This window comes from Lathyrus oleraceus, chromosome 4, assembly GCF_024323335.1.
Source record: "Lathyrus oleraceus cultivar Zhongwan6 chromosome 4, CAAS_Psat_ZW6_1.0, whole genome shotgun sequence".
Lineage (NCBI taxonomy): Eukaryota > Viridiplantae > Streptophyta > Magnoliopsida > Fabales > Fabaceae > Lathyrus > Lathyrus oleraceus.
The window spans coordinates 34846166-34860545 of NC_066582.1; the positions used below are offsets into that span (position 1 = coordinate 34846166).

The window sequence follows — 14380 nt, forward strand, 5'->3', positions numbered from 1 at the left end:
ATATAGAAAGTTATGCAAAGTGTCATAAGTTATTCTCATGGTGATAATGGTGTATACCACTCTTCGACCTGAAACCACTATGGATCCTAGATGTAGAGTCGAGTGCTTTATTGTTGATCCAATATTGTCCGTAACTGGATAACCATAAAGACAGTTGATGGGTACTCCACGAAGCATGCTGAGGGACATGAGTGACCTAGATGGAATTTTCCCATCCTGCGTAACAGGATAAATGTCTACGGGCCCAATATTGAACTGGACAAGGATGACACGGTCTATACCTTGTGTTCAATATAGACATAAGGGCAAAGGGGTAATTATACACATAATTATTATCACAGAAGGATTTGTCAGATCACATGACATTTTCGTGACTTGTGTAGCAGTGATGTGTTGCTAGATACCGCTCACTGTTTATTATGTTAAATGCGCGATTTGATATAATTGCCAACGTCGCGAAAACCTACAGGGTCACACACAAAGGACGGATTGATGAGAGATAGAGTAACTAAGGAACATCGTAAGGTACGGCGCACTTAAGTGGAATATGAAATATGGTAAGGTACCACACGCTTAAGTGATTTGGGCATATTATAAGATATGGGCCAAAATACACTTAAGTGGGCTTTTAGCTTGAAGCCCACACAAGTGGTTCTATAAATAGAACCCTTGGGTAGAAGCATTGTCACTCAGACTCAAATGAAGACTTGGAATTTCGTTTCCCTCTCTCTCTCTCTCACTCAAAGCTTTCATTCGTACCAGCTAGCACTGAGATTGAAGGAACCCGTTCATGTGGACTGAGTAGAGACGTTGTCATCGTTCAACGTTCGTGATCGCTCCGTGGATTTGTATCCAAAGTTTTTATCGTTATAAGAGATATGCACCAAAGGTTTGAATCGCCACAAGAGGTAACGATTCTATCACTGATCATGCCCATTCATAAGGATCACTAAATGGAGAAATTTTTAAATTTCGCTGCGCCTTGGATGACAATTCTCCTTCATGTACAACTGGCATATCCTAACTAGAATATCTTCCAGAATACCTATGGGATACTTGACTGAATAATCAACCACTAGAGGGACATATTAGTGGGCTTTAAACCTTGTGAATCCAGCCTCTCACAGATCGAGAGAGGCATCAAATTCATGCTAGCTCCTAAATCAAAAAGAGCTTTGTTGATGACATATTTGCTAATTACACATGGGATGGAAAAACTCCATGGATCTTTCAACTTTGGTGGCATATTATTTTGTATTATGGCACTACACTCTTCAGTGAGTCCCACAGTACTATTATTGTCAAGCTTTCTTTTATTAGACAGGATCTCCTTGAGGAGCTTAGCGTAAGAGGGAATTTGTGTAATGGCCTCCATAAAGGGAACAATAATGTGGATATGCTTCAAGAGCTCCATAAACTTTTTAAATTGACCCTCAATTTTAGAATTGGCAAGTCTCTGAGGGTATGGGATGAGTAACTTATATGGGGAAGCATGTACATACCATTGTTCCTTCTTAACTGTCTCCTTTAATTTGGGTGCCAACCTATTATCAGCTTCTGGTTCTACTCTATCTGGGGTACTATCATTAAATCTCATTGGCTCTACTCTTCGTCCTATTGTCGGGTCTCTCACTCTAGGATCAACTGGGCCATCTAATTTTGTCCCCTTTGTAGTGTGATGGCATTAAAATGGCCTATGAGGTTGGGTTATGGTTGGCTTGGGAATGCTCCAACAATTGCCATTTGTTGTTGGGCTACTTGAGTTATTTAGGTAGCAAGAATCTTATTATGGGTGGTAATGGCGTCAACCTTATTTTCCAATTGTTTGATCATCTCATTAGTATGAACATTTTGGTTCATAAATTCTTTATAATGTTGGGTCTGAGACATAATAAAATTCTCCAACATGAGTTCAAGATTAGAATTCTCCATCGGGGAGAGTGGCGGGCAGTGGGCTTGGTGCAAAAAGAGCATTGTTGTTTTTATAGGATAAATTAGGATGATTCATCCATCCAGGATTATATGTGTTAGAGTAAGTATTATCCTACACATAATTCACATGGTCATGAGAAGGCAAAAATCAAATTTGACAGTCAGATGTGACATATCCTTACACTCCACGAATCTCACAAAGAGGAGTCATTGCATCTACGGTAGTTGCGGGAGTAATGGTTAGGTTCTCAATCTTTTGTGTAAGGGAATCTACCTTAGAATTAACATGATCTCGGCTCTTCACTTCATACATATCACCTTTCGTTTTATATTTTTCAACAAGGGTACACTCGCTACCCCTCTATTAATGATTTTGGGCCATATTCTCAATAAGTTGGTAGGCCTCAGAGAAGGGCTTGTCCATCATCCCCGTATGCTGCAACATCAACTATCATCCTTATGTTATAGAGAATACCATTATAGAAAGCATGGATAATAAGCCACTGCTCTAGGCCATGATGCGGGCAAAGGCTCATCATTTATTTGTACCTTTCCCATGTCAAAGAGAGATTATCCATCATCTTATCTAAAACAAGTGATCTGATTTCTTAAACTGTTGATTTAAATAGAGGGAAATACCGGAAAAGGAAAACCTTCTTGAGCTCATTCCATGTCGTAATGTAATTAGCTGGGAGGGATTGTAGCCAAGCTCTGGCTCTATCCCTGAGGGAAAAAAGGAAAAAGATGTAATCTAATGACTTTGGGATCGACTCCATTACTCTTGTACGTGTTGGCATACTGAAGGAACACAAAAAGATTTAGATTTGGGTCCTCCGTATGGCTTTCTGGAGAACTGGTTCTACTGCACGATTTGCACCTGATAGGGTTTGAGTTCAAAGCTATCAGCTTGAACATTAGGGGGAGTAATGCTCGAATGAGGCTCGTCCTGAGATGGGAAGACATAGTCCTTAAAGGGACGCTCATTGTTTGTCATGGCCATAGGAATGGTAAATTACGCGTAGAGTTGTTCTAAGTGGCGTCTTATATGGATAAAACGCTCGATTCCGTCAATCAGTTGTTCTAACTCATCCCTGGATGAGCAGATACTTGACATACAATCGAAAGAGGGGGAGTAAAAGAAAAAGAATGGCTTAGTCTATACGGTAAAGCAACGAAATCACGATATTGACTAATGGTCCCCGACAACGGCGTCAAAAACTTGATAGGTCCGCAAGTGTACGAAAATATCGTAGTAATAAAAAGATTGAACCCACAGGGACCAAATGTCAATCATATTTTAATCTATCACTTCAGTGTAAATCTAAGACTAATAATAACAATGTTTGATGCAAAAGAATTAAAATAAACTGGTATGAAAAATCAATTAAAGCGGAGACGAGAATGTGGCTCGCATCGACCAAAAATACTTGTATATTGTAATAATAATTAATTAAATTGGGATAGTATTTTATTATAATAAAAAGAGTTAATTTAAAGGAACTGTTCGCTTTCGCGCAGCCGGAATCGAGTTTTAGCCTAAAATCTATAATGCTGCTTTCGCGTGTTCAGCATGTTAAAGTGTAAAATTTTATTTTTTTAAACTAATTACTTTTAATTAATCAAAAAGTTGTTTAAGGTGAAAATTAAGTTTAAAGGTATTACACGCTTTCGCTCGTCTAATACCAAATTTTAAATGCATAAACACCCATTTTCATGTGTACGTTCATGTTCTTAAAATCACTTTTTGAAAATAACTATTTTTGTAATTTGAAGAAAAGTGCTTTCGCATAACAATTAATCAAATTATGATTTTTTATTTAAGTCCGATATCGGTTCCGTTCTTTTGAATCTGAACCGATGACTCTAAATTGTGCTTCCGTAGTGAATGTTTAAGTTAAAAATAGATTAAAATTCAGTCCTTAAACAAATCTCATTTGATTATTTAATTTACGACTTAAATGTGAGCATCGTCGAAACGACGGTCCTCGCATATTAGGCTCTAAAAATTTAGTTGAACATGGTATAACAATACAAAAACAATTGCTGAAAATTAAATCTAACATGCAAAACATACTTAATAATAATAATAATAATAAAATACTAGGCACATGCAAGTAGTATTATAACAAGTAGATAAACAATAAACTCAAAACCTGAAATAACAAAGAAACTTCATGTAATAAAATAATAAATGCTCCAAAACAAATACTAAATAAACTTTGAATTAAACTCCAGAATTATGATGTTGGCAAGATTACAATACGAACGATCCAAGAGTGCACTGGAAATTTTCAGAACTTAAATCTAAACTACAATTTTTAGTTAGTGTGAGCAAATAAACGCTTTTACAAAACTGAAGTTTCAGCGCAAAAAAAAATTCTAAAAGCTTGGATAGAAAAACTGAATTTTAAATACCTATTTATATAGGTAAAATTCGTGTACAAATGTCCTAAAACGTGCAAAAAGTAGTGGAAAGGTGGGTGGAAATTTGGAGGCCAAGTCACAAAATGTGGTTGATTTTTCTGAATCGTAGAGCCATGACAGGCATCATGACCCTGATGCCCTACTCGTCATGGATCGTGGGGAGATGGCGAACGCCACCTGCGTGACGGGTAACCCATCATCTAGTTGGTGCTCAGATTCTTCATATATTTTCCTTTAGTGGTGACGCCTTTGACCATGCTACGTCATGACAGGCGTCATCCCTTCAGGGAGGGCGTCATATTAGTGCAGAAATGTCTTTTTGCTTCGTTTTCCACCATTTTGCACCATTTCCTCGCTCGATCTCTCTAGCAACCTAAATACCTAAAATATAGACAATGCACAAGCATAATACTCTAAAAGGGAAAGAAAAATGACTTAAATTTTCATGTGAATTAAGTCGGAAACACTATACCTTTCTTTGTTATCATTGTTTTCGATATCTGTGAAGAAACTAGAATGTTAAGATCAAAGACAGATACTAAAGTTAATGCCTTGGTTGTTGTGTTCATCATTCAAAAAAGGTTGGATGGCAAAGATCTTCTCACAAAAGACGAAAGAATATTAAAGTGGATATGGTTGTATCACATAAGGACATGCCTTGAAAGGAGATTGTCAAAAGAAGTTTTGACATTTGAAGAAGTGGTACAACTACTGAAGGAAGTTTGTGTGTGACAAACAAGGAAAAACTCATGATAAGTTACATTGGTGATGATGATAGTGATGGAAGCTTCGCTCTTGTCAACAACATAATATCTTGGGTAAGCAGGGATTAAATCAGTGTAACCTTATCTTCTGGTGAAAATGAATACACTACTACAGAGAGCTATTGTAAGAATCTACTATGGGTGAAGAAAATGTTGAAGGATTATGTCATGACATTTGTCTTTAACACTTTCACTAAAACATTAGATGCAATCCACTTTGAAAAAAGGGTTTGTATTTGTGAGATTCAATAGTAGTCAATGCTAGGAAGGTCTGCAAGGGAGTCTCTCTCTCTCTCTCTCTGTGTGTGTGTGTGTGTGTGTGTGTGTGTGTGTGTGTGTGTGTGTTGCACATGAAACAATGCAAAATTCACTTTTTCTAAACCTCCTATTACATGGACATTCTTTACAAGCAAGAATCTAAATCTTATGCTATATTTACCTTGATACCTTCTACTCTTTCCCACATATGTTTGTCTCCTTCAATATAAGTCTGAAGACTGTAAGTTCAAAGAAGAGACCCTCTAACAAGGGAATCTCTATCATGAAAGCTATTGAAAGATTCTATGAGGCTGGGGAAAAGAAGAACAATGGGCTTGGTTCCTCTTCTTTTGCAAATAGAGGAGATACACCTGGTGGATCATTTGTTGGATCATTTATAACTAGTAAGGAGTATGTCACCAAAGTGAAGGTTGTGAAGAAGAGACATGTTCAAAAATATGATTCAGACTCATAGGCTGATGAAAACTGGTCTGCTTACAAGAACTACAAAGGATGGATTGAAGAATAAGTTCAAGTGTTCTAGATTAACTATTTCTGGCCCTTATATCTGGGCATACTTTATTTGTAAAGGCTCTATAGCCTCTTTAAACTTTGTACAATAAAACAAATTTAATGTTTATGCATCTGTGGATGTTGTTCTGGTTGTTCTACTCATGTTTTGGCTGTGTATGTGCTAACATACTAACCTATGCATGACCGACCTCTTGGTGTTATTTGATGTACCAACCCTTTGCTAAACTATGGAAAAAAGGGGGAATACCACATGTATTTTCTTAGTACTAACCATATGGATAAGTACTAATGATGTGCTCACATGCTGGAGCATCGGGAAAGACATTTGGCCATTTTGGAGTGATCTTTTGTATTAGTAGTATTTTACATATCCTGATATTAACTATTAACTATTTGTGTTATGCATGACTAAGTATGTGAATAATTGTTTGCTACTAATTGTTAGTTAGTAGGATAGTATGCAACTAACTATGAGTTGATTGAGTGTCATACATGACTAAGTTGTGAATGATTGCATGTCTGTCTGATTGACTTTTGGGTAATACTTTTTGTGGCATGCATCTATGCTATTAATTTTCCATTAGTGTGCTACAACTCTGATGAAAGCTGCTGCTGATGAAAGTGTATGCTATGGTAGTTTTCTGCTGAATGTCACTTGTTATGATTGAATGAGTGCTACTTATCTTGAAGAGTTGTTTTGCCATAATTTGTCAAAGGGGGAGATTGTTGTTCCTTTTGGATTGCCTATATTTTGCAAAACAACAACATGGAGAAGTGTTCAAGATTAATCTAGCTTACTTAAGCTATATGGAGGTGCAAAAGGGACGTATGTTGGACGCGATGTCACAACATATTGGTACGACACATGGGCAATATTGTTGCGTTTTGGAAGATTTTCTGGTCAAAGATTGGATCAGATTTTATTACTATTATTTTAACAATATGATTAAGTAATTTGTTTGACAACGGGATGAAAATAATATTTTTTAATTATTCAATTATTCTATAAAAGTAAACGGTAAAATACGATAGAATGTTTGTATAAAATTCATTTCCATTGTTGGAATAAAGTAATTAAACACATCAATTGTATCATGGATGTATCTCAATCTAACTTTTTATCATTCTTAATAATTATGATTTATTTTTTAAGGAATTATTTTAAATTCTTTAGATATCAAAAATTTAATTTACTTCTTTAATTGTTAATTTATATAATGAATTTAATATTAAAATGATTATTTTTAAAATTTAAACACAATTTTCTCTTTTAATTATGGACCCGTTTATTTTACTTTTAAATTTTATAAAAATATTTTTTAATATAATTTTTATAAAAACATATTTTTTAATTATTAAAAGTTTTTTAAATTCATTTTTTATGAATTAAAAGATTAGTTTTGACATTCTATAACATAAATATATATTATTGTTGAAGATTAAAACTTAGTTAAAATCACTTTTTTTTTCAAAAAAATGTTTAAAAAAATAATTTTTATAAATTTATTTGAAATAGTTTCAAATTTAAGTGATATTTTAAAAATTTGATACTCAAAAAAATTATAGCAAAATGATAGAATATCTAAAATAACTATTTAAACCGATTTTTTATTTGATGATTATTTTTTTTAATTGTAAAGTTTCTTCAATAAAGATATGTAACCCTTTTAAAAAATTAAACGAATGAGTCCTTTATCTCATTCTAATTCCTATATTTCAAATTCAAATCATTTAGATCTCGATTCTCATATTTTTTCAATGATATAATAATAAATTCAACAATTTAACAAAATTGTTGTTGTTAAATGTTTATTATTAATATATTTGTCACTAAATATAAGATCCTCTAGAATAAGTCACAAGAATTTAAAAAATTGATTGAAGTATCGACGATTTTGTATAATTTTACAAGTTTAATTTAAGAGAAAATTATTTCACGAGTATAAGATTGTCTAGAATAAATCTAGAAAATTAAAAAGAAAATATTAATTGAAGTATTAATTTTGTTGAAGATATATAACCTTAAGAAACACAATTATTTAGGAATATAAATTTTTCTAGGATAAATCACGAAAAAAAAATTGATTGAAGTATTAAATTTATTGTCAATTTATATAATTTTACAAGTTTAATCTTAAAAGAGAATTATGTCATGTTTGAGTTTAAATATTTAGTGTATATAATCAATCGTTAATTAATTCAGTGATGGTTAACGTTAAACTTGATAAGGAGGATCAGAGTTTAATTTCCCGCAACTATGATCCGAAGGGGTTGAAACCATTTGATGTCAGAACTTGATCCCTGAATCGGATTAATCAATCCAATGAATTAGATAATGGTGATGATTTTTTTTTAATGCATATTATAAAAATAATATAATATAATTAAAAGTATATAGGTAAAATATAATTAATACACTTTAATATAGAAAAGGGACATTAAAAAATTAAAAAAAAAACTTATATTTATAGACATAGATGGTAAAAGTACAGTAAAATCCATTATCATAAATGCATATTAAAATAAATTAATTAAATTTAAATTTAAATAAATAAATTAATATTATAATGAATAAAAAAATTGACTTTTATTCTAAGTTATAACTTTTTATATTAAAATAATACATAGAATACTTATATTATAAGAAATGAAACACTATAAATATTGACATTTAGTTGTTGTATTAGGTCAGCTTAATAACCCATTATAAAAATACAGCCATTGTAGTGTGTTAAACATCTAAAAAAAATTGTTTTTGGTTTATTAGTTAAATGGCTTGTGTTTATTGGGCACTGTCTTTGTTAAATCCCAATAAACAGTGTTGATTTGATTCTCTTAGTTGACAGAACCTTCTGACACATTTCTCTTGTATTTCCATCGTTTTTCGTATTATTCAAACGCGTTGCGTTGAGAAATGAGAACAACCAAAACGAGAAAAATAACACGTTTATTATCTTTTCCCTAAACACTCATCACTGTTCACTATCCCATCCTTCATAGTCATAGTCATAGTCAAACCTACCGCGTGCGTTCACACGCTTCCGTACCTTTCCCTTTCCCTCCTTACTCATATAAACCCATTTCACTTTTTTTCTTCTTCTCAAACTCATCCTATTCTTCACCCTTCACATTCTCTTTTTTCAACTTCACATGGAAATCACATTTCCTACTCTAGAAGATTTCTCATTCTTGTTCCCAGAAATGGAACCCAATCTAAACTCAAAGAAACGAAGTTACCCAGAAGGCTCAGAAACTCAATGGAACATCAACAGTAACATTTTCAATGATGATACTAATAGTAATACATTAAACAATATCCTCACTTCTCTCATTCAATTCGACAAGCAAATTCCAAAACAAGAACAACCACAACTGCAACAAACACCAACGAAATCTAATTCAAACGAGCTGTTACAGTTAGATTTCGACCCGCAAGTTACAAAGAAAGCGCGTGGCTCAGACGCGACTGCGATTGCAACTACTTCTTCCATAGTGGGCCCACAAAGACGGTTATGGGTTAAAAACCGTTCACAAGACTGGTGGCAAAGCTGCATCAGCCCTGAATTTCCGGAACAAGAGTTCCGGAGATGTTTTCGGATGAGCAAATCAACTTTCCACTTTATTTGTAGTGAACTCGATTCGGCTGTTACCAAGAAAAACACGATGCTCCGGGACGCGATTCCGGTGCAGCAGCGCGTGGCGGTTTGTATTTGGAGGCTCGCGACAGGTGATCCGCTTAGGCTAGTTTCGAAGCGGTTCGGGTTGGGTATATCCACTTGTCATAAACTTGTTCTTGAGGTTTGTGCTGCGATTAAAAAAGTTCTTATGCCGAAGTTTATTAGTTGGCCTGATGAGAAAAACCTCAAGTTAATTAAACAAGAGTATGAGTCTCTTTCTGGAATACCGAATGTTGGTGGTTCAATGTATACTACTCATATTCCAATAATTGCACCTAAGTCCAATGTGAATTCTTATTTCAATAAGAGACACACTCAGAGGAACCAGAAAACTTCGTACTCTGTTACTGTTCAGGGTGTGGTTGATACGAAGGGGATTTTCACTGATGTTTGTATTGGTTGGCCCGGTTCTTATCCTGATGATCAAGTTTTGGAGAAATCTGTTTTGTATCAGAGAGTTATGAGAGGGAATTTGAAAGATGTTTGGGTTGTTGGAAACTCTGGGTTTCCTCTGATGGATGGAATTTTGGTTCCTTATACACATCAAAATCTGACATGGACGCAGCATGCTTTTAATGAGAAAGTTGGGGATATTCAGAAGGTTTGTAAAGATGCGTTTGCGAAAGTGAAAGGTAGGTGGTCATGTTTGCAGAAGAGAACAGAGGTGAAGATTGAGGATTTGCCTGGTGTTCTTGGTGCTTGTTGTGTTTTGCATAATATTTGCGAAATGAGGAATGAGAAGATGGACCCTGAGTGGAGTTTTGATCTGTTCGACGATGAGATGGTGGCGGAGAATGGTGTTCGATCTGCTGCTGCTGTTCTGGCTAGAGACAATATTGCTCATGATTTGTTACATCGTGGCCGCGCCGGCACTACTTTTTTGTAGTTTTCTGTTTTCTGTTATGTCATGATCATGATGATGAACAAAGATCGTAACATTAGTGATGGGTTATCATGTTGTGGATTGTTAGTTCAATATACTATAAGATATAGAGTGAGAGAGATTTTTTATACAAATTACATAAAATGAATGAAACAGTTGAATTCTGTTTGATGAAAGACTTTTGGTTTTTGTTTCTATAATTTTGAGTTTGTTATCCTTGGATGTCTTGTTAAAAGTAGTAATATTGATTTTTATTCTTAAAATAGGTACTGAGGTTATGTTTTGTTTTGTTGTGTTGTGTCCCATAATGTTAGGACACAGTAGGGGTATTTCTTGAAATTCATGTCTATTTCCTGATAAATGTTTGGGAATTTGAAAGCTAACGTAACACGAAAGGTATTGAAGAAGTATATGAAGCTAAATGGCAAAGGCAAAGTCTAGTATTTGAACGAAGAGAGAATAATTTTGTTAGCATAACAAATCTAGGTGGTCCTATTGCTATCCTATGCACATGGACGGTGGACCATTTGCTCAACTATTTGTAAAAATTTAGTCATTTAGACTCAAAGTCTTAATCTTCATTCCAAAATGTACCCCAAAAAAATTCAAAACGGTAAGCTCTTCTAGTTTTTTCTTTTCGTAAAATAGATGTTGATAGTCTTTTTCTTATCGCTTTTCTAGTTTTTTTTTCTTTCTTTTAAGTACAAAGGATGTTGAGGGTCTGTTTCTTAGACCAAAAATTAGTTGTTGTTTTCTTTTTTTAAAATCTTTTTAGTTTTTAAATTTTCAGCTACTATTAATAAAAAAAATTATTTGATAAGTGTTATGTAGTTTGTAGTTTTTTTTATTATTATTTTGTGAGTTTTAAAAAAAGCTAAAATAGCTTTTAAACTTATAACTTTTAGCTTCTTACTTTTTTACCATTTATATTTTATTATAATTTATAGTAAAATAAATGTGTAATAGCATTGTAGCTTTATTTTGATAATAAATTTATTGTATTATTGTTTTAAATTAATATAATTTAATTCAGTATTACAATATTATTATTTTATTTATCTTATTAAATTTCATTACAAACTTTATATATAAATGTGATGTGTTTATTGATGTATTTATTTTTATCCAATAAAAATTAATTTGATAATATTATATAAAAATAATATGATCACTAATTTTTTATATTAAAAATATTTTTTATATTATTTTATATTTATCTAATTTAACCATTAATTTAACAAACATTCAAATTATTTTACTAATTATCAATTATAAACTATCAACTACCGATCATATTTATCAGCTATCAATTATTTTTATTAAATAAAATTTACAGTTTGAAGAAAATATTATTAAATGCACATTATTAGGCATGTAAGTTTCATAAATATTATTAAAAAACAATTTATGAAGTTCATTGAAAAAAGTTACATAAATACAATTTAAAGAGACATCGAAGAGTATTGGACTGAGATTTTATAAGATTTATAAAAATAATTATGATAATTATTTTGTGGTATTTAATAAAAAAATTATAAAACTCAAATAAATTGTGTAGTATTCAACATACAATTGCAAATATTTTTTCATAGTAATGAAGTTTGTGATTTTCAATTAAAATTTACCATAATTTATAAAAAATTCTTGGTATTCAAAAATCTTCCTATTTTAATGAAATCATCCAAGGAACACTGATTTCTTTCATATAATTGCAAAGATCAAAAGATCCAAGTGCACAATCTCAATCCTTAAGGATGGTGATAACATAATCAAAGACCCTGAAGTTATGGTTGCTCTTGGAGTCAATTATTTTACTAACCTCTTTTGTTTTGTAGGTACAAATAAAAATGCAGACAATGTGAATGAGTTCATTCTCACTCTTGTGGATTCAAACACAAACAATATTCTGACCATGCTCCCCTCCAAAGATGAAATCTCTAATGCTATTTTTAATCTCAACAAATCCAATGCAACAGGTCCATACAATTTTAGTGGGGTTTTCTACCACAGTTATTGTGATGTTGTAGGAAAGGATGTTTGTGAAGCTGTTACAGAGTTTTTCAATACAGGATGGATGCTTCCCAATTTTAATGCTACTACTGTTATCCCGGTTCCAAAGTCCAAATTTGCTTAAACAGTGGACGTGTTCATACCTATAGCCATGTCTAATTTCAAATACAAAATTGTTTATAAGATCTTAGATGACAGGTTATCATCTATAATTACAATCCTCGTTTCTAAAGAGAAAAAAGGGTTCATCAATGGTAGGAATATTAAAGACGGCACTTGCTTAGACAATATGCATGGAAACATGACTCTTAAGGTGGATATTGGTAAAGATTTTGATACCATTGGGAAAAACAATCAGGTCTTCCACTATATTCAAGAGTTAATATACAAGTATTTTGATATAACGAGCTATCATCAATCTGGATGCTAATAGACACATTGCATTAGCCTACACATGAATTTAATAATTATTCCTTCTGTTGGTGCAGATACTCAACTACTACACAACAAGATGCTTAATGATATTGATCCAATAGTCTTGTTATCCATAATAACATGCTACAAGCATCCTTTCTGAAACATTCTTTCCTCGAATCTGATGAAGACTTGTTTGATTGATTGCGATTAGCCTTGATTCATTGGATAACTCCCAACTTTGTTCTGCGACAACATTCACATGGTTTCACCAAAGTCTTAAATAGAGTATATATAGATTATTCTCTCTTGTGAACATCATAAAACCAAAATCCATGTCCAAGAAGCGATTCTTCCACCTGATACACAAAAATAACTTCAAAGAAAAATATTAGATTCCCTAATGTACCATTTATCTACCTCTCATACTCAACCTTTAGAGTTAAAGATCCACAACAATGGTTTTTAACAAAGGTTGAAGATTATGAGTAGTATCTGAAGAATCTCACACACATAACTAACATTGACAATATTCATATTTTAGGAGGTTAATCACAAGGTATCAATAAGGAATTTTGTTGTTGGTGAATGAAGAACACAACTAAGTTCTCACATGTTTCTTGGCAAAAATGGGTTTCTAAGTTCTTGGGTGTTTGTTCTAAGATTGATCAATCATATCACTTGATTGATCAAATCCTATTCATTTTCTATGGGTTTCTTGGTCTTCAACAAGAATACAAGAACAACAATGAATCTAGAGATGTGTTTCATCACACTTTTTCTAAGTTTTTCTCTCTTATGTGACACATACATTTTCATTGACAAAAAGGAGAAAGGTGAATAATGGTGCAAGAGGGTAGATACACACTATTTGGAATTGTTCTTCTCTCAACTTATTAAGACAAAAGGTTTTTATCAAATCATTAGGTAATGATTCGAATCAAATAGATAATCATCTTGAATCAAAGGTTGGAAATAGGGGACACATGTCATGATTCGAGTCATGATTACTCCATGATTTGAATAAAAGAAGTTTGTGGTTCGAATCATACATTGCTATGATTCGACTCAATTGAGGTAGAGAAAATCTCACCTTTCATGATGCTTTATGATTCAACTCACACAAATGTATGATTCGAACCACACAATCTTGCAACCTTGATTCAAGTATTATAACTTGTGATTCAAGCAACACTCGTAATTTTGACATAAAACCAATTGCTACGCTTAAAAGAAACAAACATGGACTACAATAACTAAATCAAAAAGTCAAGAGATTTCTTAAAGGTACAATGACTAAAATAGTTGAAGCGAATGAATATTAATACAACATATTAGTCTAAGTGAATGATAACAATGTTACACGAACAATACAAATAAATTCAGATAACTTAAAAAGAATACAAACACACGACATATCAAACACTATACACGCAAATTGGAAAACAATAAAAAATAAATATGATATCGAAGATGACAATAAT

At 32.7% G+C, this 14380-nt stretch overlaps 2 protein-coding genes and 1 non-coding gene across 3 annotated transcripts; 2 read left to right on the forward strand and 1 right to left on the reverse strand.

Annotated features, from left to right (window-relative positions):
* Positions 1 to 1075: 1075 nt before the first annotated feature.
* LOC127135866 (uncharacterized) lies at positions 1076 to 1597 on the reverse strand. The gene has a single exon (XM_051062495.1). It carries the CDS (start codon positions 1595 to 1597, stop codon positions 1076 to 1078), a length of 522 nt encoding a protein of 173 aa, XP_050918452.1.
* Positions 1598 to 2442: 845 nt separating this feature from the next.
* LOC127076892 (small nucleolar RNA R71) lies at positions 2443 to 2547 on the forward strand. Its single transcript, XR_007786908.1, has one exon. It is a non-coding gene; the product is annotated as a small nucleolar RNA R71 (small nucleolar RNA).
* A 6453-nt stretch (positions 2548 to 9000) lies between these two features.
* Positions 9001 to 10648, forward strand: LOC127138655 (protein ANTAGONIST OF LIKE HETEROCHROMATIN PROTEIN 1). Its single transcript, XM_051065139.1, has one exon. The coding sequence runs from the start codon at positions 9063 to 9065 to the stop codon at positions 10473 to 10475; it is 1413 nt and encodes a 470-aa protein (XP_050921096.1). The 5' UTR covers positions 9001 to 9062; the 3' UTR covers positions 10476 to 10648.
* The last annotated feature ends 3732 nt before the right edge of the window (positions 10649 to 14380 follow it).

Coding starts and splice junctions, on each gene's coding strand:
- LOC127135866 (XM_051062495.1), bottom strand. CDS start 1,597: ATGAGATTTAATGATAGTACCCCAGATAGAGTAGAACCAGAAGCTGAT.
- LOC127138655 (XM_051065139.1), top strand. CDS start 9,063: ATGGAAATCACATTTCCTACTCTAGAAGATTTCTCATTCTTGTTCCCA.